The sequence below is a fragment of the Rhinoraja longicauda genome, chromosome 35 (assembly GCF_053455715.1).
Source record: "Rhinoraja longicauda isolate Sanriku21f chromosome 35, sRhiLon1.1, whole genome shotgun sequence".
Taxonomy (NCBI): Eukaryota; Metazoa; Chordata; class Chondrichthyes; order Rajiformes; family Arhynchobatidae; genus Rhinoraja; species Rhinoraja longicauda.
Genome location: NC_135987.1, coordinates 22,337,290 through 22,352,253, shown reverse-complemented (window position 1 = coordinate 22,352,253; position 14,964 = coordinate 22,337,290). Strand labels below are relative to the sequence as shown.

General features: G+C 48.0%; 3 protein-coding genes across 3 annotated transcripts in view; 1 reads left to right on the top strand and 2 right to left on the bottom strand.

Moving 5' to 3' along the window:
* The window catches only part of tubgcp2 (tubulin gamma complex component 2), a 30,444-nt gene extending 27,176 nt beyond the window's left edge, over positions 1-3,268 (bottom strand). Inside the window, exon 1 of the mRNA XM_078428615.1 lies at positions 3,036-3,268. The gene's annotated coding sequence lies outside the window, so the exon portion shown is untranslated. The remainder of the gene's footprint in view (positions 1-3,035) is intronic.
* Positions 3,269-3,742: 474 nt separating this feature from the next.
* On the top strand, positions 3,743-8,794 carry znf511 (zinc finger protein 511). The gene is made up of 6 exons (XM_078428617.1): positions 3,743-3,860; positions 4,236-4,306; positions 4,392-4,593; positions 5,446-5,570; positions 6,179-6,385; positions 8,479-8,794. Exons 1-6 carry the CDS (start codon positions 3,768-3,770, stop codon positions 8,546-8,548), a joined length of 768 nt encoding a protein of 255 aa, XP_078284743.1. The 5' UTR covers positions 3,743-3,767; the 3' UTR covers positions 8,549-8,794.
* A 5,253-nt stretch (positions 8,795-14,047) lies between these two features.
* LOC144610086 (homeobox protein MSH-C-like) overlaps positions 14,048-14,964 on the bottom strand; it is a 3,620-nt gene continuing 2,703 nt past the window's right edge. Inside the window, 1 exon segment of the mRNA XM_078428616.1 lies at positions 14,048-14,964. This exon segment is cut by the window's right edge and continues 190 nt beyond it. Coding sequence (XP_078284742.1) covers positions 14,739-14,964 — 226 coding nt within the window. The 3' untranslated portion in view covers positions 14,048-14,738.

The following is a 14,964-nucleotide window of genomic DNA, read 5'->3' as shown; positions in this document are numbered from 1 at the left end:
CTGGAGTCACTTTGCAGGACAGGTAGCATCTCTGGATAGAAGGAATGGGTGACCATTCATACTATCCAGAGATGCTGCCCGTCCCGCTGAGTTACTCCAGCATTTTGTGTCCATCTTCAGTGTAAACCAGCATCTGCACTTCTTTCCAACAGATTAGGAGTGGCAAATTTGACAACACATTGAACGTTTAATTCTAAATTGGCAGTTTAAGTAAAGGTCAATAGACAATAGACAATAGGTTCAGCCCTTCGAGCCAGCACCGCCATTCAATGCGATCATGGCTGATCACTCTCAATCAGTACCCCGTTGCTGCCTTCTCCCCATACCCCCTCACTCCGCTATCCTTAAGAGCTCTATCCAGCTCTCTCTTGAAAGCATCCAACGAACTGGCCTCCACTGCCTTCTGAGGCAGAGAATTCCACACCTTCACCACTCTCTGACTGAAAAAGTTCTTCCTCATCTCCGTTCTAAATGGCCTACCCCTTATTCTTAAACTGTGGCCCCTTGTTCTGGACTCCCCCAACATTGGGAACATGTTTCCTGCCTCTAATGTGTCCAATCCCCTAATTATCTTATATGTTTCAATAAGATCCCCCCTCAGCCTTCTAAATTCCAGTGTATACAAGCCTAATTGCTCCAGCCTTTCAACATACGACAGTCCCGCCATTCCAGGAATTAACCTAGTGAACCTACGCTGCACGCCCTCAATAGCAAGAATATCCTTCCTCAAATTTGGAGACCAAAACTGCACACAGTACTCCAGGTGCGGTCTCACCAGGGCCCGGTACAACTGTAGAAGGACCTCTTTGCTCCTATACTCAACTCCTCTTGTTATGAAGGCCAACATTCCATTCGCTTTCTTCACTGCCTGTTGTACCTGCATGCTTCCTTTCAGTGACTGATGCACTAGGACACCCAGATCTCGTTGAACATCCCCTCTTCCTAACTTGACACCATTCAGATAATAATCTGCCTTTCTATTCTTACTTCCAAAGTGAATAACCTCACACTTATCTACATTAAACTGCATCTGCCATGTATCCGCCCACTCACACAACCTGTCCAAGTCACCCTGCAGCCTTATTGCATCTTCCTCACAATTCACACTACCCCCCAACTTAGTATCGTCTGCAAATTTGCTAATGGTACTTTTAATCCCTTCATCTAAGTCATTAATGTATATCGTAAATAGCTGGGGTCCCAGCACCGAACCTTGCGGTACCCCACTGGTCACTGCCTGCCATTCCGAAAGGGACCCATTTATCCCCACTCTTTGCTTTCTGTCTGTCAACCAATTTTCTATCCATGTCAGTACCCTACCCCCAATACCATGTGCTCTAATTTTGCCCACTAATCTCCTATGTGGGACCTTGTCGAAGGCTTTCTGAAAGTCGAGGTACACCACATCCACCGACTATCCCCTGTCAATTTTCCTAGTTACATCCTCAAAAAATTCCAGTAGATTTGTCAAGCATGATTTCCCCTTCGTAAATCCATGCTGACTCGGAATGATCCTGTTACCGCTATCCAAATGCTCAGCAATTTTGTCTTTTATAATTGACTCCAGCATCTTCCCCACCACCGATGTCAGACTAACTGGTCTATAATTATCGTTTTCTCTCTCCCTCCTTTCTTAAAAAGTGGGATAACATTTGCTATGCTCCAATCCACAGGAACTGATCCTGAATCTATAGAACATTGAAAAATGATCTCCAATGCTTCCACTATTTCTAGAGCCACCTCCTTAAGTACCCTGGGATGCAGACCATCAGGCCCTGGGGATTTATCAGCCTTCAGTCCCATCAGTCTACCCAAAACCATTTCCTGCCTAATGTGGATTTCCTTCAGTTCCTCCATCACCCTAGGTTCTCCGGCCCCTAGAACATTTGGGAGATTGTGTGTATCTTCCTCAGTGAAGACAGATCCAAAGTAACGGTTTAACTCGTCTGCCATTTCTTTGTTCCCCATAATAAATTCCCCTGCTTCTGTCTTCAAGGGACCAACATTTGCCTTGACTATTTTTTTCCTCTTCACGTACCTAAAAAAACTTTTGCTATCCTCCTTTATATTATTGGCTAGTTTACCCTCGTACCTCATCTTTTCTCCCCGTATTGCCTTTTTAGTTAACTTTTGTTGCTCTTTAAAAGAGTCCCAATCCTCTGTCTTCCCACTCTTCTTTGCTATGTTATACTTCCTCTCCTTCATTTTTATGCTGTCCCTGACTTCCCTCGTCAGCCACAGGTGTCTCTTACTCCCCTTAGAGTCTTTCCGCCTCTTTGGGATAAATTGATCCTGCAACCTCTGCATTATTCCCAGGAATACCTGCCATTGCTGTTCTACCGTCTTCCCTGTTAGGGCCTCCTTCCAGTCAATTTTGGCCAGCTCCCGCCTCATGCCTCTGTAATCCCCTTTGCTATAATGTAATGCTATACGGTCAGTTTTCGTTCAACTTATATTATATGGATTTTTCTAGATGGGTGAATCAAAAGACAATCAAAAAGCTTTTCTCATAAATCTATGGCATGAAACTAAACCAAACCTAATAACACATGACAAAACCCTACAGATGTAGGAAGTGCTGGAAACATTCAACACTCAGGCAGCATCGGCTCCTCCGCGACACCCACTGCTCTCAGTCACTGATCTCCAGGACCTGTCCCCTCTCACTCTTACTGACAGCCGGGCCGGGGCTCAAACACTTTATTGTCATTGTGCACTGGAACCATTACATTCTTTATCGCTGCAGCTTTACAGTCACATTAACGCAACAACAGCGGTATACAACACGCGTGTGTTTACACCGGCGCCGGGGCCCGGAGTGTGGCCGTGGCCGTTGTAAACCCGGGACCGCTGTCAGCCCACCCCCACCCCGGGGCGAGGCGAGGAGGTACCCGGGCGGGGCGGGGAGAGGGCCCGGGCCCGCGGTGCCAACAGCCCGCCCACCCGGGCAGGCGTGAGCCTTCATCCCATCCCATCCCATCCCATCCCATCCCATCCCGGCCCGGCCCTCCTCCCGCAGGCTGGGGTGTATTTACCGGCCGCTGGCGGCAGGGCAAGACCCAACCGACGCCGCTGTTGCCGCTGCCCTTTCTCCCACTCGTTGCCGCCGCTTCCGTCGAGGCCAAAACAAACGGCGCTCCGCCCCGCCCCGCAGCCACTCGGCGCGTCCCGTTCAGTTCGGTTCCCCCGGAAAGCACGGGCTCCCTCACTGGGTTCCGCCTCGCTCCCCGGACAGAAGGGCCACCGGCGGGCGGGAGGACCGCGCGGGGAGGCCGGACAGTTTGCCGGGGGGGGGCGGTTGCTAGGGTGACGGTTGCCGGGGGGACCGGTTGCCGGGGGGGCGGTTACCCGGGGGGACGGTTGCTAGGGTGACGGTTGCCGGGGTGTCGGTTGCGGGGGTGGGTGACGGTTGCCAGGGTGACGGTTGCCGGGGGGATCGGTTGCCGGGGTGACGGTTGCCGGGGGGGGACCGGTTGCTAGGGTGACGGTTGCCGGGTGGACCGGTTGCCGGGGGGGTGGTTACCCGGGGGGACGGTTGCCGGAGGGCGGGGCGATTGCTAGGGTGACGGTTGCCGGGGTGGACCTGTTGCCGGGGGGACCGGTTACTGGGGGGTTGGGGCGGTTGCCCGGGTGATGGTTGCCGGGGGGACCAGTTACTGGGTGACGGTTGCCGGGGGTGGGGCTTTGGCCCGGGTGACGGTTGCCGGGGGGACCGGTTACTGGGTGACCCGGTTGCCGGGGGACCAGTGAAGGGGGAGGGGCGGAGGATGCGGAACGCGGGCGATGGCGGCCCGGCCACGGCGCCCTTCAGCTTCACCTCCAGCAGCATCTTCCTGCTCAGGGACGACCCGTTCTTCGAGGTGGGTCCCGGTCCCGGTCCCGGGGATGGGCGCGGATCCGCGGCCGGGAGCACCGGAGGGGCGGGCGGTAACCCTCCCTCCCTCCCTCGCCGCTCGGGCCTCGGGCCCTGTCAGGGACGGCGCCCGGTGCAGCCGGTGGAGCTGCTGCCTCTCAGGCAGCGCCGGAGACCGGGTACCATCCTGACCCCGGGTGCTGTCTGTACGGAGTTTGCACCTTCTCCCCGGACCGCGTGGGTTTCCTCTTGCTACTCCGGTTTCCCAAGGGTTCAGGGAGTGTCTCGTCAGATGCACCGAAAATGAATGAAGAAATACTTGTTTGCTGAACTATGCAATTAGCAAATCAAAGTTTCACTTTTTATTCGTGTTTTGCTTTAGGATGGTGACATTCATAGACATTTGTATCTGCGAAATGTCACAACTGGTGGTGGAGAGATGGAAGGACCCAAGTGAGACAAATATATTGGATTAAAACTCTTTGACATTCTATTTCTTCAATCCACTGAAGCACTAACTTGTGTATATCCATTTCAGGGTCTCTGAATTTTGTTGCCACATAGCAGGGTGCAGCCAACTGTTTGACACACTAGAGAACTATGAGCACCATTATAATGCCTTCCACCGCAACGTCTGCAGCTCCTGCAAGCGCTCCTTTCCGTCCACTCACCTGCTCGATATTCACATCTTGGAATGGCATGACTCACTGTTCCAAATATTGGCAGCAAAACAGAACATGGTAAGTTGAGGTAGAGTACTGGAGTGGTTATGTTACTGTACTCCAATCCAGAGGCACAAGTTCAAATCTCCCCAATTTAGTTTGTTGTCATGTGTTCCAAGGTACAGTAAAAAGCTTTTTTATTGCGTGCTATCAGGTCAATGGAAGACTATACACGATTTCAATCAAGCCATCAACAGTGTATAGATACAGGATAAAGGGAATATGTTTAGTGTAAGGTAAAGTCCAATTAAAGATAGTCTGAGGGTCTCCAATGAGGTAGATGGGAGGTCAGAACCGTTCTCTAGTTGGTGATAGGATGGTTCAGTTGCTTGATAACAGCTGGGAAGAAACTGTCCCTGAATCTGGAGGTGTGTGCTTTCACACTTCTGTACCTCTTGCCTGATGGGAGAGGGGAGAAGAGGGGAGAAGGAGTGTAATTAAATTAATCTGAAATTAAAGAAGCTGGTCTTTATTAATGGTGCCCCCCGAAACACCGGATTGTTACTGGAAATCCATCTGGATCATCAATATCCTTCAACTGAATGAAATGTGCCATCCCTCTCAGGTCTGGCCCGTATGTGTCTCAGACCCATCAATGTTGCTGAGGTCCCTCTCAGGTCTGGCCCGTATGTGTCTCAGACCCATTAATGTTGCTGAGGTGCAAGTGCCTCTTCAGGTTCGGGGCAGATGGACTCAGAAATCCAGAGTGATCTGGAAACATTATGTCCTGGTTGTAAAGCTCCATGAAGATTGTTGACATTGTGTATACTGATCACCCTCCCTGGAGGATGTCCATCTCATACCATTATGCTGGTACAATTTCACAACCTTCGTTTTTGTAACCCAAGCACTTTGTATTTTGTCTTTTAGTATCAGTGTTTGATAGAGAGTTGTACTGAAAAATTCAAGACTTCCAGTGATCGCAAAAAACATTTGGTCAAAGTTCATGGTTATCCATCTGACTTTAGGTTTGATAAACCAAAGAAACTTACACGGTAAGGAAATGGTTTCATGCACCATTTTACTTCAAACTCTCAGGGTGATAAATTGAGCAAAATATATGACTCTGAAAATGCTAGGGCTATTAGTCACCTTTCTATATTATTTCTTTCATATTTAGATCAAGGAATGAAGATTTCAACCATTTCCACTTTGAGACCACTGATGCTGATTGGGGCATGTACTGCACTACGCTTCCTGAAGTCATTTACTTGCTCTTTCATCTTGCTGATATTGAGGGAGGGGTTGTTGACCTGACACCAAGTTATTAAGTTCTCTATCTCCTTCCTGTACTCAGTAGCTTCCATGGCTTCAAGCTCTAGAAAACTTTTCCATGCCATCTTTCCCTTCTCTCCTTAAAAGGTTTTGTCATAATATCTCCATCTCGGAGTTGGCATCGAGTTTTAGATCAATAACATCCTAGTGATGCACCATGAAATGCTTTTGCTGCATTATAGATTGTTTTGTAATTCAAGCTTGAATACAACTTGCACCTACTTAAAAGTAGTGCAAAAAAAATTGAGCTTCAAATTTTAGAACCTTCAATTTAAGTCTTGGTGCCTCTTTAAAATAAGTGTTATGTTCTTCCTTCTCACCCCCACAGCCATCAGAAGAATCAGGACAGGAGTCTTCACGATATGGAAGTGGAAGCAACTGTTTGTCAAAAAGAAACAAAAGACATATTTTGCAGAACAACCATAGAACAACCAATGGACCAGGAGTCAGGAGAAACAATGGAAGCTGAGAGTCCACCTGGACTAGAGAGATCGAGTACTGCCACAGCACCACAACGACTCTCCATCTCATGCAGGTATTGTCCTTCTAACAACCATTCTTCATATGCCAAAGAATTGGAATGGCATTGTGAGCAATCGATGCGCACAGCAGCACCTCTTTCACAATGAAACTATGATAAATATTGTTTGTAATTTTAACGTTAAATTACGGACAATTTGTTGGTATATGTTCAAGAATTGTCTCATAATGATCCATTTGAATGATTCTAATTATATTAGTGGGTGGGGTCAGGTGAATATTTTCAGGATAAAGAATGCAAATTGTGCAAGAAATTCTGAAACGAAATAGAATATTGAAAATTTGAAAATATCTTTGTTGTATACCTGATCTCTCTATACACAGAGTAATCCAGTAGGAAGGTAAGATTTTGGTGTCATTTTCTCAGTTTGGGTGCCATTGTATTCTCCAAGAGCTGCTTTCTCTACAGTAACCTTAAATATTAACAACAAAAATGATGCAAGAGGATTCATCTTCCACATGGAACAAATGTGAAATGCTGGAAATAAAAACAATTTGTATTATATTGAAATTTTAAAATAATACAACCAATTTTATCTTTTTGGAGCTGTACTGCAAAAGACAAAAATAAAACACTTTAGTCAACACCTTTCCTGACCTCCATGTGTTCCAAAGGGGTTTGGATCCTGTGAAATACTTTTTGAAATGCTTTTAAAAATGCATAAAACGTAGTGGCCAATTTGTAGGAAAATAATTCACAAAGAGCAAAAAGTAATGAACAGTTTGTCTTGGTGATGTTGATTCAAGGATGACATTCTTGCCATAGAGTGAGTACAGAGAAGGTTCACCAGATTGATTCCTGGGATGGCAGGACTTTCATATGAAGAAAGACTGGATAGACTCGGCTTGTACTCGCTGGAATTTAGAAGATTGAGGGGGGATCTTATAGAAACTTACAAAATTCTTAAGGGGTTGGATAGGCTAGATGCAGGAAGATTGTTCCTGATGTTGGGGAAGTCCAGAACAAGGGGTCACAGTTTAAGGATAAGGGGGAAGTCTTTTAGGACCGAGATGAGAAAGTTTTTTTTCACACAGAGAGTGGTGAATCTGTGGAATTCTCTGCCACAGAAGGTAGTTGAGGCCAGTTCATTGGCTATATTTAAGAGGGAGTTAGATGTGGCCCTTGTGGCTAAAGGGATCAGGGGGTATGGAGAGAAGGAAGGTACGGGGTACTGAGTTGGATGATCAGCCATGATCATATTGAATGGCGGTACAGGCTCGAAGGGCCGAATGGCCTACTCCTGCACCTATTTTCTATGTTTCTATAATATTGCCCACGAGGCTGAATATGACTCCCCTGATCAGTTGAAGAATTGTATGTCCTGGGGCAGCAGAGGTGTTTGAGAGTAACATTTGTTTGGGTGTAACTTTGAGTATAAAGCCACAGAGATTGTATGAGAGCAAATAACGGAAGTGGGGGGAGCCCATGAGGATTCTGGAGCTTGCTGATCCATTCAATGTACACTACAATCGAGTGTGTAATTGTCACGTGTACCGAGAGCAGAACAATGAAATTCTTACTTGCAGCATCATAACAGCCTGTAAACACAATATGCATAGATAATATATAATAAACAAAAGTTCAATGAATTAACAGCTCCAATTCCAGTGCAAGATAAAAATCCTGAAGCTCGCAGAGAACAAATTCAGGCCATCGTTCATAATTGAGGTTGATATTGTGTAGATTTCAAGAGCCTGAAGGTTGTTGGGAAGAAGCTATTGAACCTGATGGTCATGGTTTTCAGCACCCTGTAACTTCACTCTCAATGAAATGAGAGTGTGGTCAGGGTGGTGTGGATCTTTAATGATGCTGGCTGCCTTTTTGAGACATCTGCCTCCATTTGCGGGCGGTGACTTGTCTTCAACAGCACTCCGATAGGCAATTGCAATAATTCACAAATCTTGGGGAAAACCTCTCTATCTCAATCTGTATTTATCCCCCCATCCTGACACTGTTGCCCCATATTTTACATCAGGCTATTTCACCATCACCACTGCTCTGATTGAGATCATTAGCCTAGCATTGATTGGGAGTAAAGCTTGATTGTGCTGTATCTCTGTATTTCAACACTCTGTGTTTCTTTACAGGGTGCCAGCTACAATTTGTTTTGGTCATGGATCAATCCGTGGCTTTAAGAACCCAAGGAAAAAGAAGTAATGCATGTTGTGGATTAAGCAGTCACTAAACAGCAGACCCCTTGTCCAGAACAAGGACATTAAGATGTGGATTTGGAAGAAGATGTTGTATTGACACCAGCCAAATGGGATCATGTTGGCATCAGCTGACACTATGATTATCAGCCAATGAATCGCAACAGTATTTTTAAAGGAGAAAGAGCTATACTGTCCATAAAACATACCATTTGAAATGCTGCTAATAAAATAAAGCCATTGTTTACATTTATGCATATTTCCATCAAAGAGCTTTCATTTCCAAGCAAATGCCACCGAACTTTGGTTAGGATGCCATTATGTATTTATGTTCTAAAATACTGCTCTTTGGACACTCATTTTAGCTCAGGCGGGATTAAAAATTATCTAGTTTACTCAAGCCAATATATCTGGGAGGTTGAAGTGCACAAGTCAACCAGAATTAGGGAATTTACTTGAGTGCCATGCACAATGGAAAAAAATATTTCACTCCCTTGCTGAATGGTGATAAAATAACTAATTATGCTTCTGATTTTGTGGGCTGACTGTGTACCTAGAAGAAAGATCAGGTCCCGGCTTCACAGACTGAACCAGCCACCCATGCACCGTCACCCTACATTTGTTCTGATCAGCTGCTAAGGAAGATTTGTCTCCACTAAAAACTCTGTTTACTTGGCACATTTCTGGCAAACTTCTTGATAGATGCTGTAAACTGCTATGTGCATCAACACCACAGTCCCACTGGAACATGTTGATCTTCGAGAGGAGCTGACCAATGCCAAAGGAAGCTTGTATATTCCAGCTGAGTAACAAAAGAGCAAAACGCTGTTGTATTCAGAACTCTTCTGCTTTCCCACACTGCGCTCTGTATCATTCCACTTCTCGGTCATTCAGACCATATAATTTACTTACACAATGTGCCCTTTGCTGCCATTTATTGTCCAGCCCTAACTGCTCTGAACTGACTGATGCTCAGAACGGAGATGAGGAAAAACTTTTTCAGTCAGAGAGTTGTAAATCTGTGGAATTCACTGCCTCAGAAGGCAGCGCAGGCCAATTCTCTGAATGCATTCAAGAGAGAGCTAGACAGAGCTCTTAAGGATAGCGGAATCAGGGGGTATGGGGAGAAGGCAGGAACGGGGTACTGATTGAGAATGATCAGCCATGATCATATTGAATGGTGGTGCTGGCTCAAAGGGCCGAATGGCCTACTCCTGCACCTATTGTCTATTGTCTATTTTCTGTGGAAATTAGGAATAGTTACAAAGCAGCCATTCTGCTGTCCCTATGTTTAGTTTAATTTGGAGATAGTGTGGCAATAGGCCCTTCGGCCCACTGAGCCGACCAGCGATCCCTGCACAACCCTACAACTCTACCACTGCACCACACTGTGGGCAGCCGAGGTAAGGATGACACATTTCCTTACCAGAAACACACTTCCAACCCTCTACTGTTTCTGTGCTGTATGACTCTATGACTCCATCAGGAATTAAATAATTCGCACTAAATTCAATCTGGTCGAGATAACTTTGAAAAAGGTTTCACCCACGTGTCCCATCCTTTCCCCTAGTTGTCATTGCTCTGTGCTGTGGGCTGATCATCACATGCTCCATGTGCAAAGGTGGAGCTGAGAAGCTGCATTGTGGATGTTGTGGTTTTAATCCAACGCTGCGGTACCCAGGAGAATCCTGTCACCTTGGATAGACTGGGATTGTATTCCCTGGAATGTCGGATGTTCAGGGCAGACCAAATATAAGTATATAAAATGATGAGGCACAGATATTGTAGACAGTCAGAACCTTACTCTCATGATGGAGATGTCCAACACCAGAGGGCATAGCTTTAAAGAGAGGGGGAAAGTGTAATGGAGATGTATGGGGCAAGTTCTTTATACAGAGGGTGGTGGGTGCCTGGAATGGCAGTGGAGGTGGTGGTGGATACGATGGTGGATATTCAGGGAATGGAGGGATAACGATTATGTGCAGGCAGATCTGAGTTGATGTGGACGTTGTGTTTATTATGGTGTTTACTGAGTACGATGTCCACGTGAGTGGTGTTGCTGCAGTACGAATGTCAGTGTTCTGTGTCAGGACCAACGACAATAAAACACTCTTGACTTGACTCTTAATGTTTGGCACAGACAAAGTGAGCCGACGGGGCCCGTTCCTGTGCGCCACTGTTCTACATTACTGAAATGGGTTTGTGTTACTGGGTCAGGTTCTCTCTCCTGTTGATGTTCCATGTAGGGAAGAGAAGTATTGTGTTGTGGAAGTACAACATGCAGAATGTGCACGAAGCAGAAATCGTTTCAGAATATTCAAGTAATTTCTTAACCAAAGCTGGAGTAACTCAGCGGGACAGGCAGCATCTCTGGAGAGAAGGCATGGGTGACGTTTCGAGTTGAGACCTTTCTTCATACAGAGAGTCACTAGAAACACTCCAAACCTATCCCAAATGCTGTGTCAACAACGGCTTTAGTTTTGAAGGAGTAAATGGATCAATAATATTGTTATTAAATTATATATAATATGTATTGTCTAACCACACGAGGGACCTTCTTCATATAGAGACTTATCATGAACAACGTAATGCTCGGGTTGAACGCTCGCACCACCTGACTCGGGAATAGCTTCTTGCCCTCTGCGATCAGGCTTCCATAAACTAGGGTACATCCCCCCCCCCCACCCACCCACCCCCACCCATTCCTTCTCTCCAGAGATGCTGCCTGATCCGCTGAGCTACTCCAGCATTTTGTGTCTATCTGTTTACGGAGCAGGCTGGACAATTGACAAAAAGCTGGAGTAACTCAGCGAGAGTTCCTGCCGACGCATTCCGTCTGCTCCACAGACCTCGAGGTATGCCGACTTAAGAAGTTCTCTTCCTCTCGCCGACCAGTTCTCCCACTACTCCCCCGCCTCCCTCTCCCCTGACTCTCAGTCTGAAGAAGGGTCTCGACACGAAACATCACCTATGCATGTTCTCCAGAGATGCTGCCCGTCCCGCTGAGCGACTCCAGCTTTGGCGTCGATCACCTGGATGTTCCAGACCTGGGCGCACATTGGGTGCGACGCGGAGCAGAACTGGCAGGAATTCCGCGGCCAGGCGGCGTCTTTGATGAACGGTTAACTGAGCACAGGACTGTTTCTGGCGACCTTTCTTCTATTCTGAAATTAACGTCTCTTTGTGATGGACTCAAACATCTACCGCCTGCAGATACAAGGCAAAAAGGAGCAAATATCGCAGAAAGTTAGTGTAAGGGCAGCCAGGGCGAGATGGGTGGTCGGAGAATTGGGATCCTCGGGGTTTGGAAATAACATTTCCACAAAATGCGATGCACAGTTAGAAACCTGGACTCGTTTACTTAAACAAAAACACTCCAGTGGATGTCACCCGCGGGAGAGCGAGGCGAGGGGAGGCGGCGGAGAATGCCGGCAATGCCGAGGGCCGCCACTAGATGGTGGTGGTGGGCAGCATTGCGCGGCGTCTCAACAACACGATGCCCACAACACTAATAACATAATGGACACAAAATGCTGGAGTAACTCAGCGGGACAGGACAGGCAGCATCTGTGGAGAGAAGGAATGGGGGACGTCTCGGGTCGAGACCCTTCTTCAGACTCGTTAGGGATAAGGGAAACGAGAGATACAGACGATGATGTAGAGAGATAAAGAACAATGAATGAAAGATGTGCAAAAAGTAACGATGATAAAGGACACAGGCGGTCAGCTGTTGGGTAGAGAGAGAGAGAGAGAGAGATATGCTGGGGCGACCTGAAGATAGAGAAATCAATATTCGTATCACTGTAAACTGCCCAAGCGAAATATGAGATGTTGTTCCTCCAATTTGCGTTTCGCCGCACTCTGACAATGGAGACAATAACTTTGACCCGTTACCGGCATCTAAAATAACCAATTTAAAGCATTAAACACTGTGCAACAACCCAAATGACCAGCTATATTTTCCACGGAGTAAAGACCCTGATGTGCAATCGTTTTTTCCCCAATAAAAAACACCAAACAGGCACCTGGATCTGTTCACGGTTCCTCAAAACTCAGAGTGAGAGAAGGGATCATAAAAGTTTTCCCAAGAATCGTCTCCAGAATTTACAACAAATATCCTCTCATTTTTCAAACCTCTTCTGTATTCAAAATCTTTAATTAAAAAAATCTCCAGATTAACGAGACGCATTGGTTTTCAAAACAAATTGCTGGAGGAACTCAGAGCGTCGGGCAGCATCTGTGGAGGGAATGGACAGAGGGAATGGGGTCTGGACCTTTCCTCCGACTGTCCGTTCCCCCGACCCATGAAGTCCCTGTCACGGTGTTTTCCAGCAGTCTCTGTCTCTCCGCGACAGTTTTGTGGATGTCATTGTTCCGTTCATAGGGCGTAAACACTCCTGACATTTTTTGTTTAATTTAGTTTAGAGTTATAGCGCGGAAACGGGCCTTTCCGAGTCCACGCCGACCAACGATTCCCGCACGTTAACACTACCCGACACACACAAGGGACAATTTTATATATTTTTTACCGAAGCTAATTAACCTACAAATTTAAACATTTTTTGGAGTGTGGGAGGAAACCGGAACACCCGGTGAAACCCCACGCAGGTCACGGGGAAAACGTACAAACTCCGTACAGACAGCACCCGTAGTCGAGATCGATCCCGGCTCTCCGGCGCTGAGAGGCAGCAACTCTACCGCTGCGCCGCCGCGATTAGCAAGGAAACCGCGAGCGGGTTCAGGAACCCGAGAAAAATACTGAACAGCATTTAGTATTGAACAACGACAGCCAAGGCGTTCCACCCCCGCTCACTACAGCCAAGGCATTTCACCAAACATTGGTGATCGCGACGCGAAAACACTTAGCAAATAGTTACGTTAAGTTTTTTTAAATTTCCTAATGCCACTAAAGTAGTTTGGTCCGTATTTAAGACCACGACAGACAAGGGAGGTCGCCGTGCGATCCCGCTCAACGCCAGACCTTCTCTGTCCGCATCTCTCCCAGGTCAAGGAGGAGCTTCAAGAAAGTCCCAAACCTTTAAGAGAAACATCCAACTCAAGTAAACCGCGAACTTGCACCGTGTGTCCCGGCAGCGGCGTCGCCCGAGATCCGTCCGACCCCACAGGTGAAGCGCCGGCCGTTGTTTATCGGCCGCTCCCCGGCCTCGCCGCTTCCCGGCCCCCGCCGCTCCCCGGGCTCCCCGGCCTCGCCGCTCCCCGGCCCCCGCCGCTCCCCGGGCCCCGCCGCTCCCCGGCCCCCGCCGCTCCCCGGGCCCCGCCGCTAATCGCCTCGTCTCCTGGAACACCCCTCGCTTCCAATGCGTTTGGCAAAACATTGCTTTTTTCTGGGGAACTTCGGTATAAATTATTAAAAGGGAGTTACAAAAAGAAACGTAAGTTTATTGTAGATCAATGTACAAAACGTATGATCCTCCTGACTTCTGTACAAGAAATCTGTACACCATTTAAGAAAATGTAAACAATTCTTAACATATTTAAATGCACTTAAAATATATATTTCATATCGGTAAACAATTGTCAGGGGATTTACAAGCGGCAGCGGCCAGTGGTTCCCGCGGTCGGTCAATGTTGGAAAGCGAGTGGGTGGGAGGTCGGGGCCTCTCCGCCGCTCCGTGCAGATCGCCGCCGTTACTTGGCCGCCCGGGCTCGGGCTAATCACTGAGCCGCGGTTGTCTTGCGGGGGACTAGACAGCATCCGTGGAGAGAGGGGACCGACTGGAGAAGGTCCAGACCCGGAGCTTCGTCTCTCCACTCCCGGCCTTGGCATTCTCCGGCTTTGTGTTAGGTTCAGGGTCGGTCTGCGGCGCGGCGGCCGGAGAAGCCCCACATTCACCTTGGGGTTCGGGGCTCACGAGAACCGCTGGCGCTCCGAGGGACAGGTGTTGTCCGCGGGATAAGGCGAGCTGGAGACACGGCGACGTCGGTCCGCGCGGCCCACTTGGTCAACGGGTACCTCCGGAATGTGCGAGGTTTCTCTCGTGGAATTCAACGGCACAAATTGTAGAATAACTTTCAGTTCTAGTGCCACGTACTTTTTGCTGAGTTGATCTTTTTGGAGGCGACTGTATCGGCGAGAGACGGGGGTCGCTCTGGACCTGTTGTCGGCAGGTGAGGCGAGGCGGGTAGACCGTCGGTGACCGGGCCGGTGACCGGGGGTCCCGCAGTGACCGGGGGCTCTACGATAAATAATACATGCCGTACGTGACGGGGGCGGTGAAGAGTCCGGGGATGGGCAGAGCCGGGCGCTGGAAGTGAGTGGTCGGTCCGTAGAGCGAGGGGCCGGTGAGCTGCGGCCCGAAATGGAAGGGGAGGCCGAAGGACGGGAGGAGCGGCTTGGTGGCCAGTTTGAGTTTCTCCAGCTCCGCCTCCTGGAGCCGCTTGGCCTTGGCCCGGCGGTTCTGG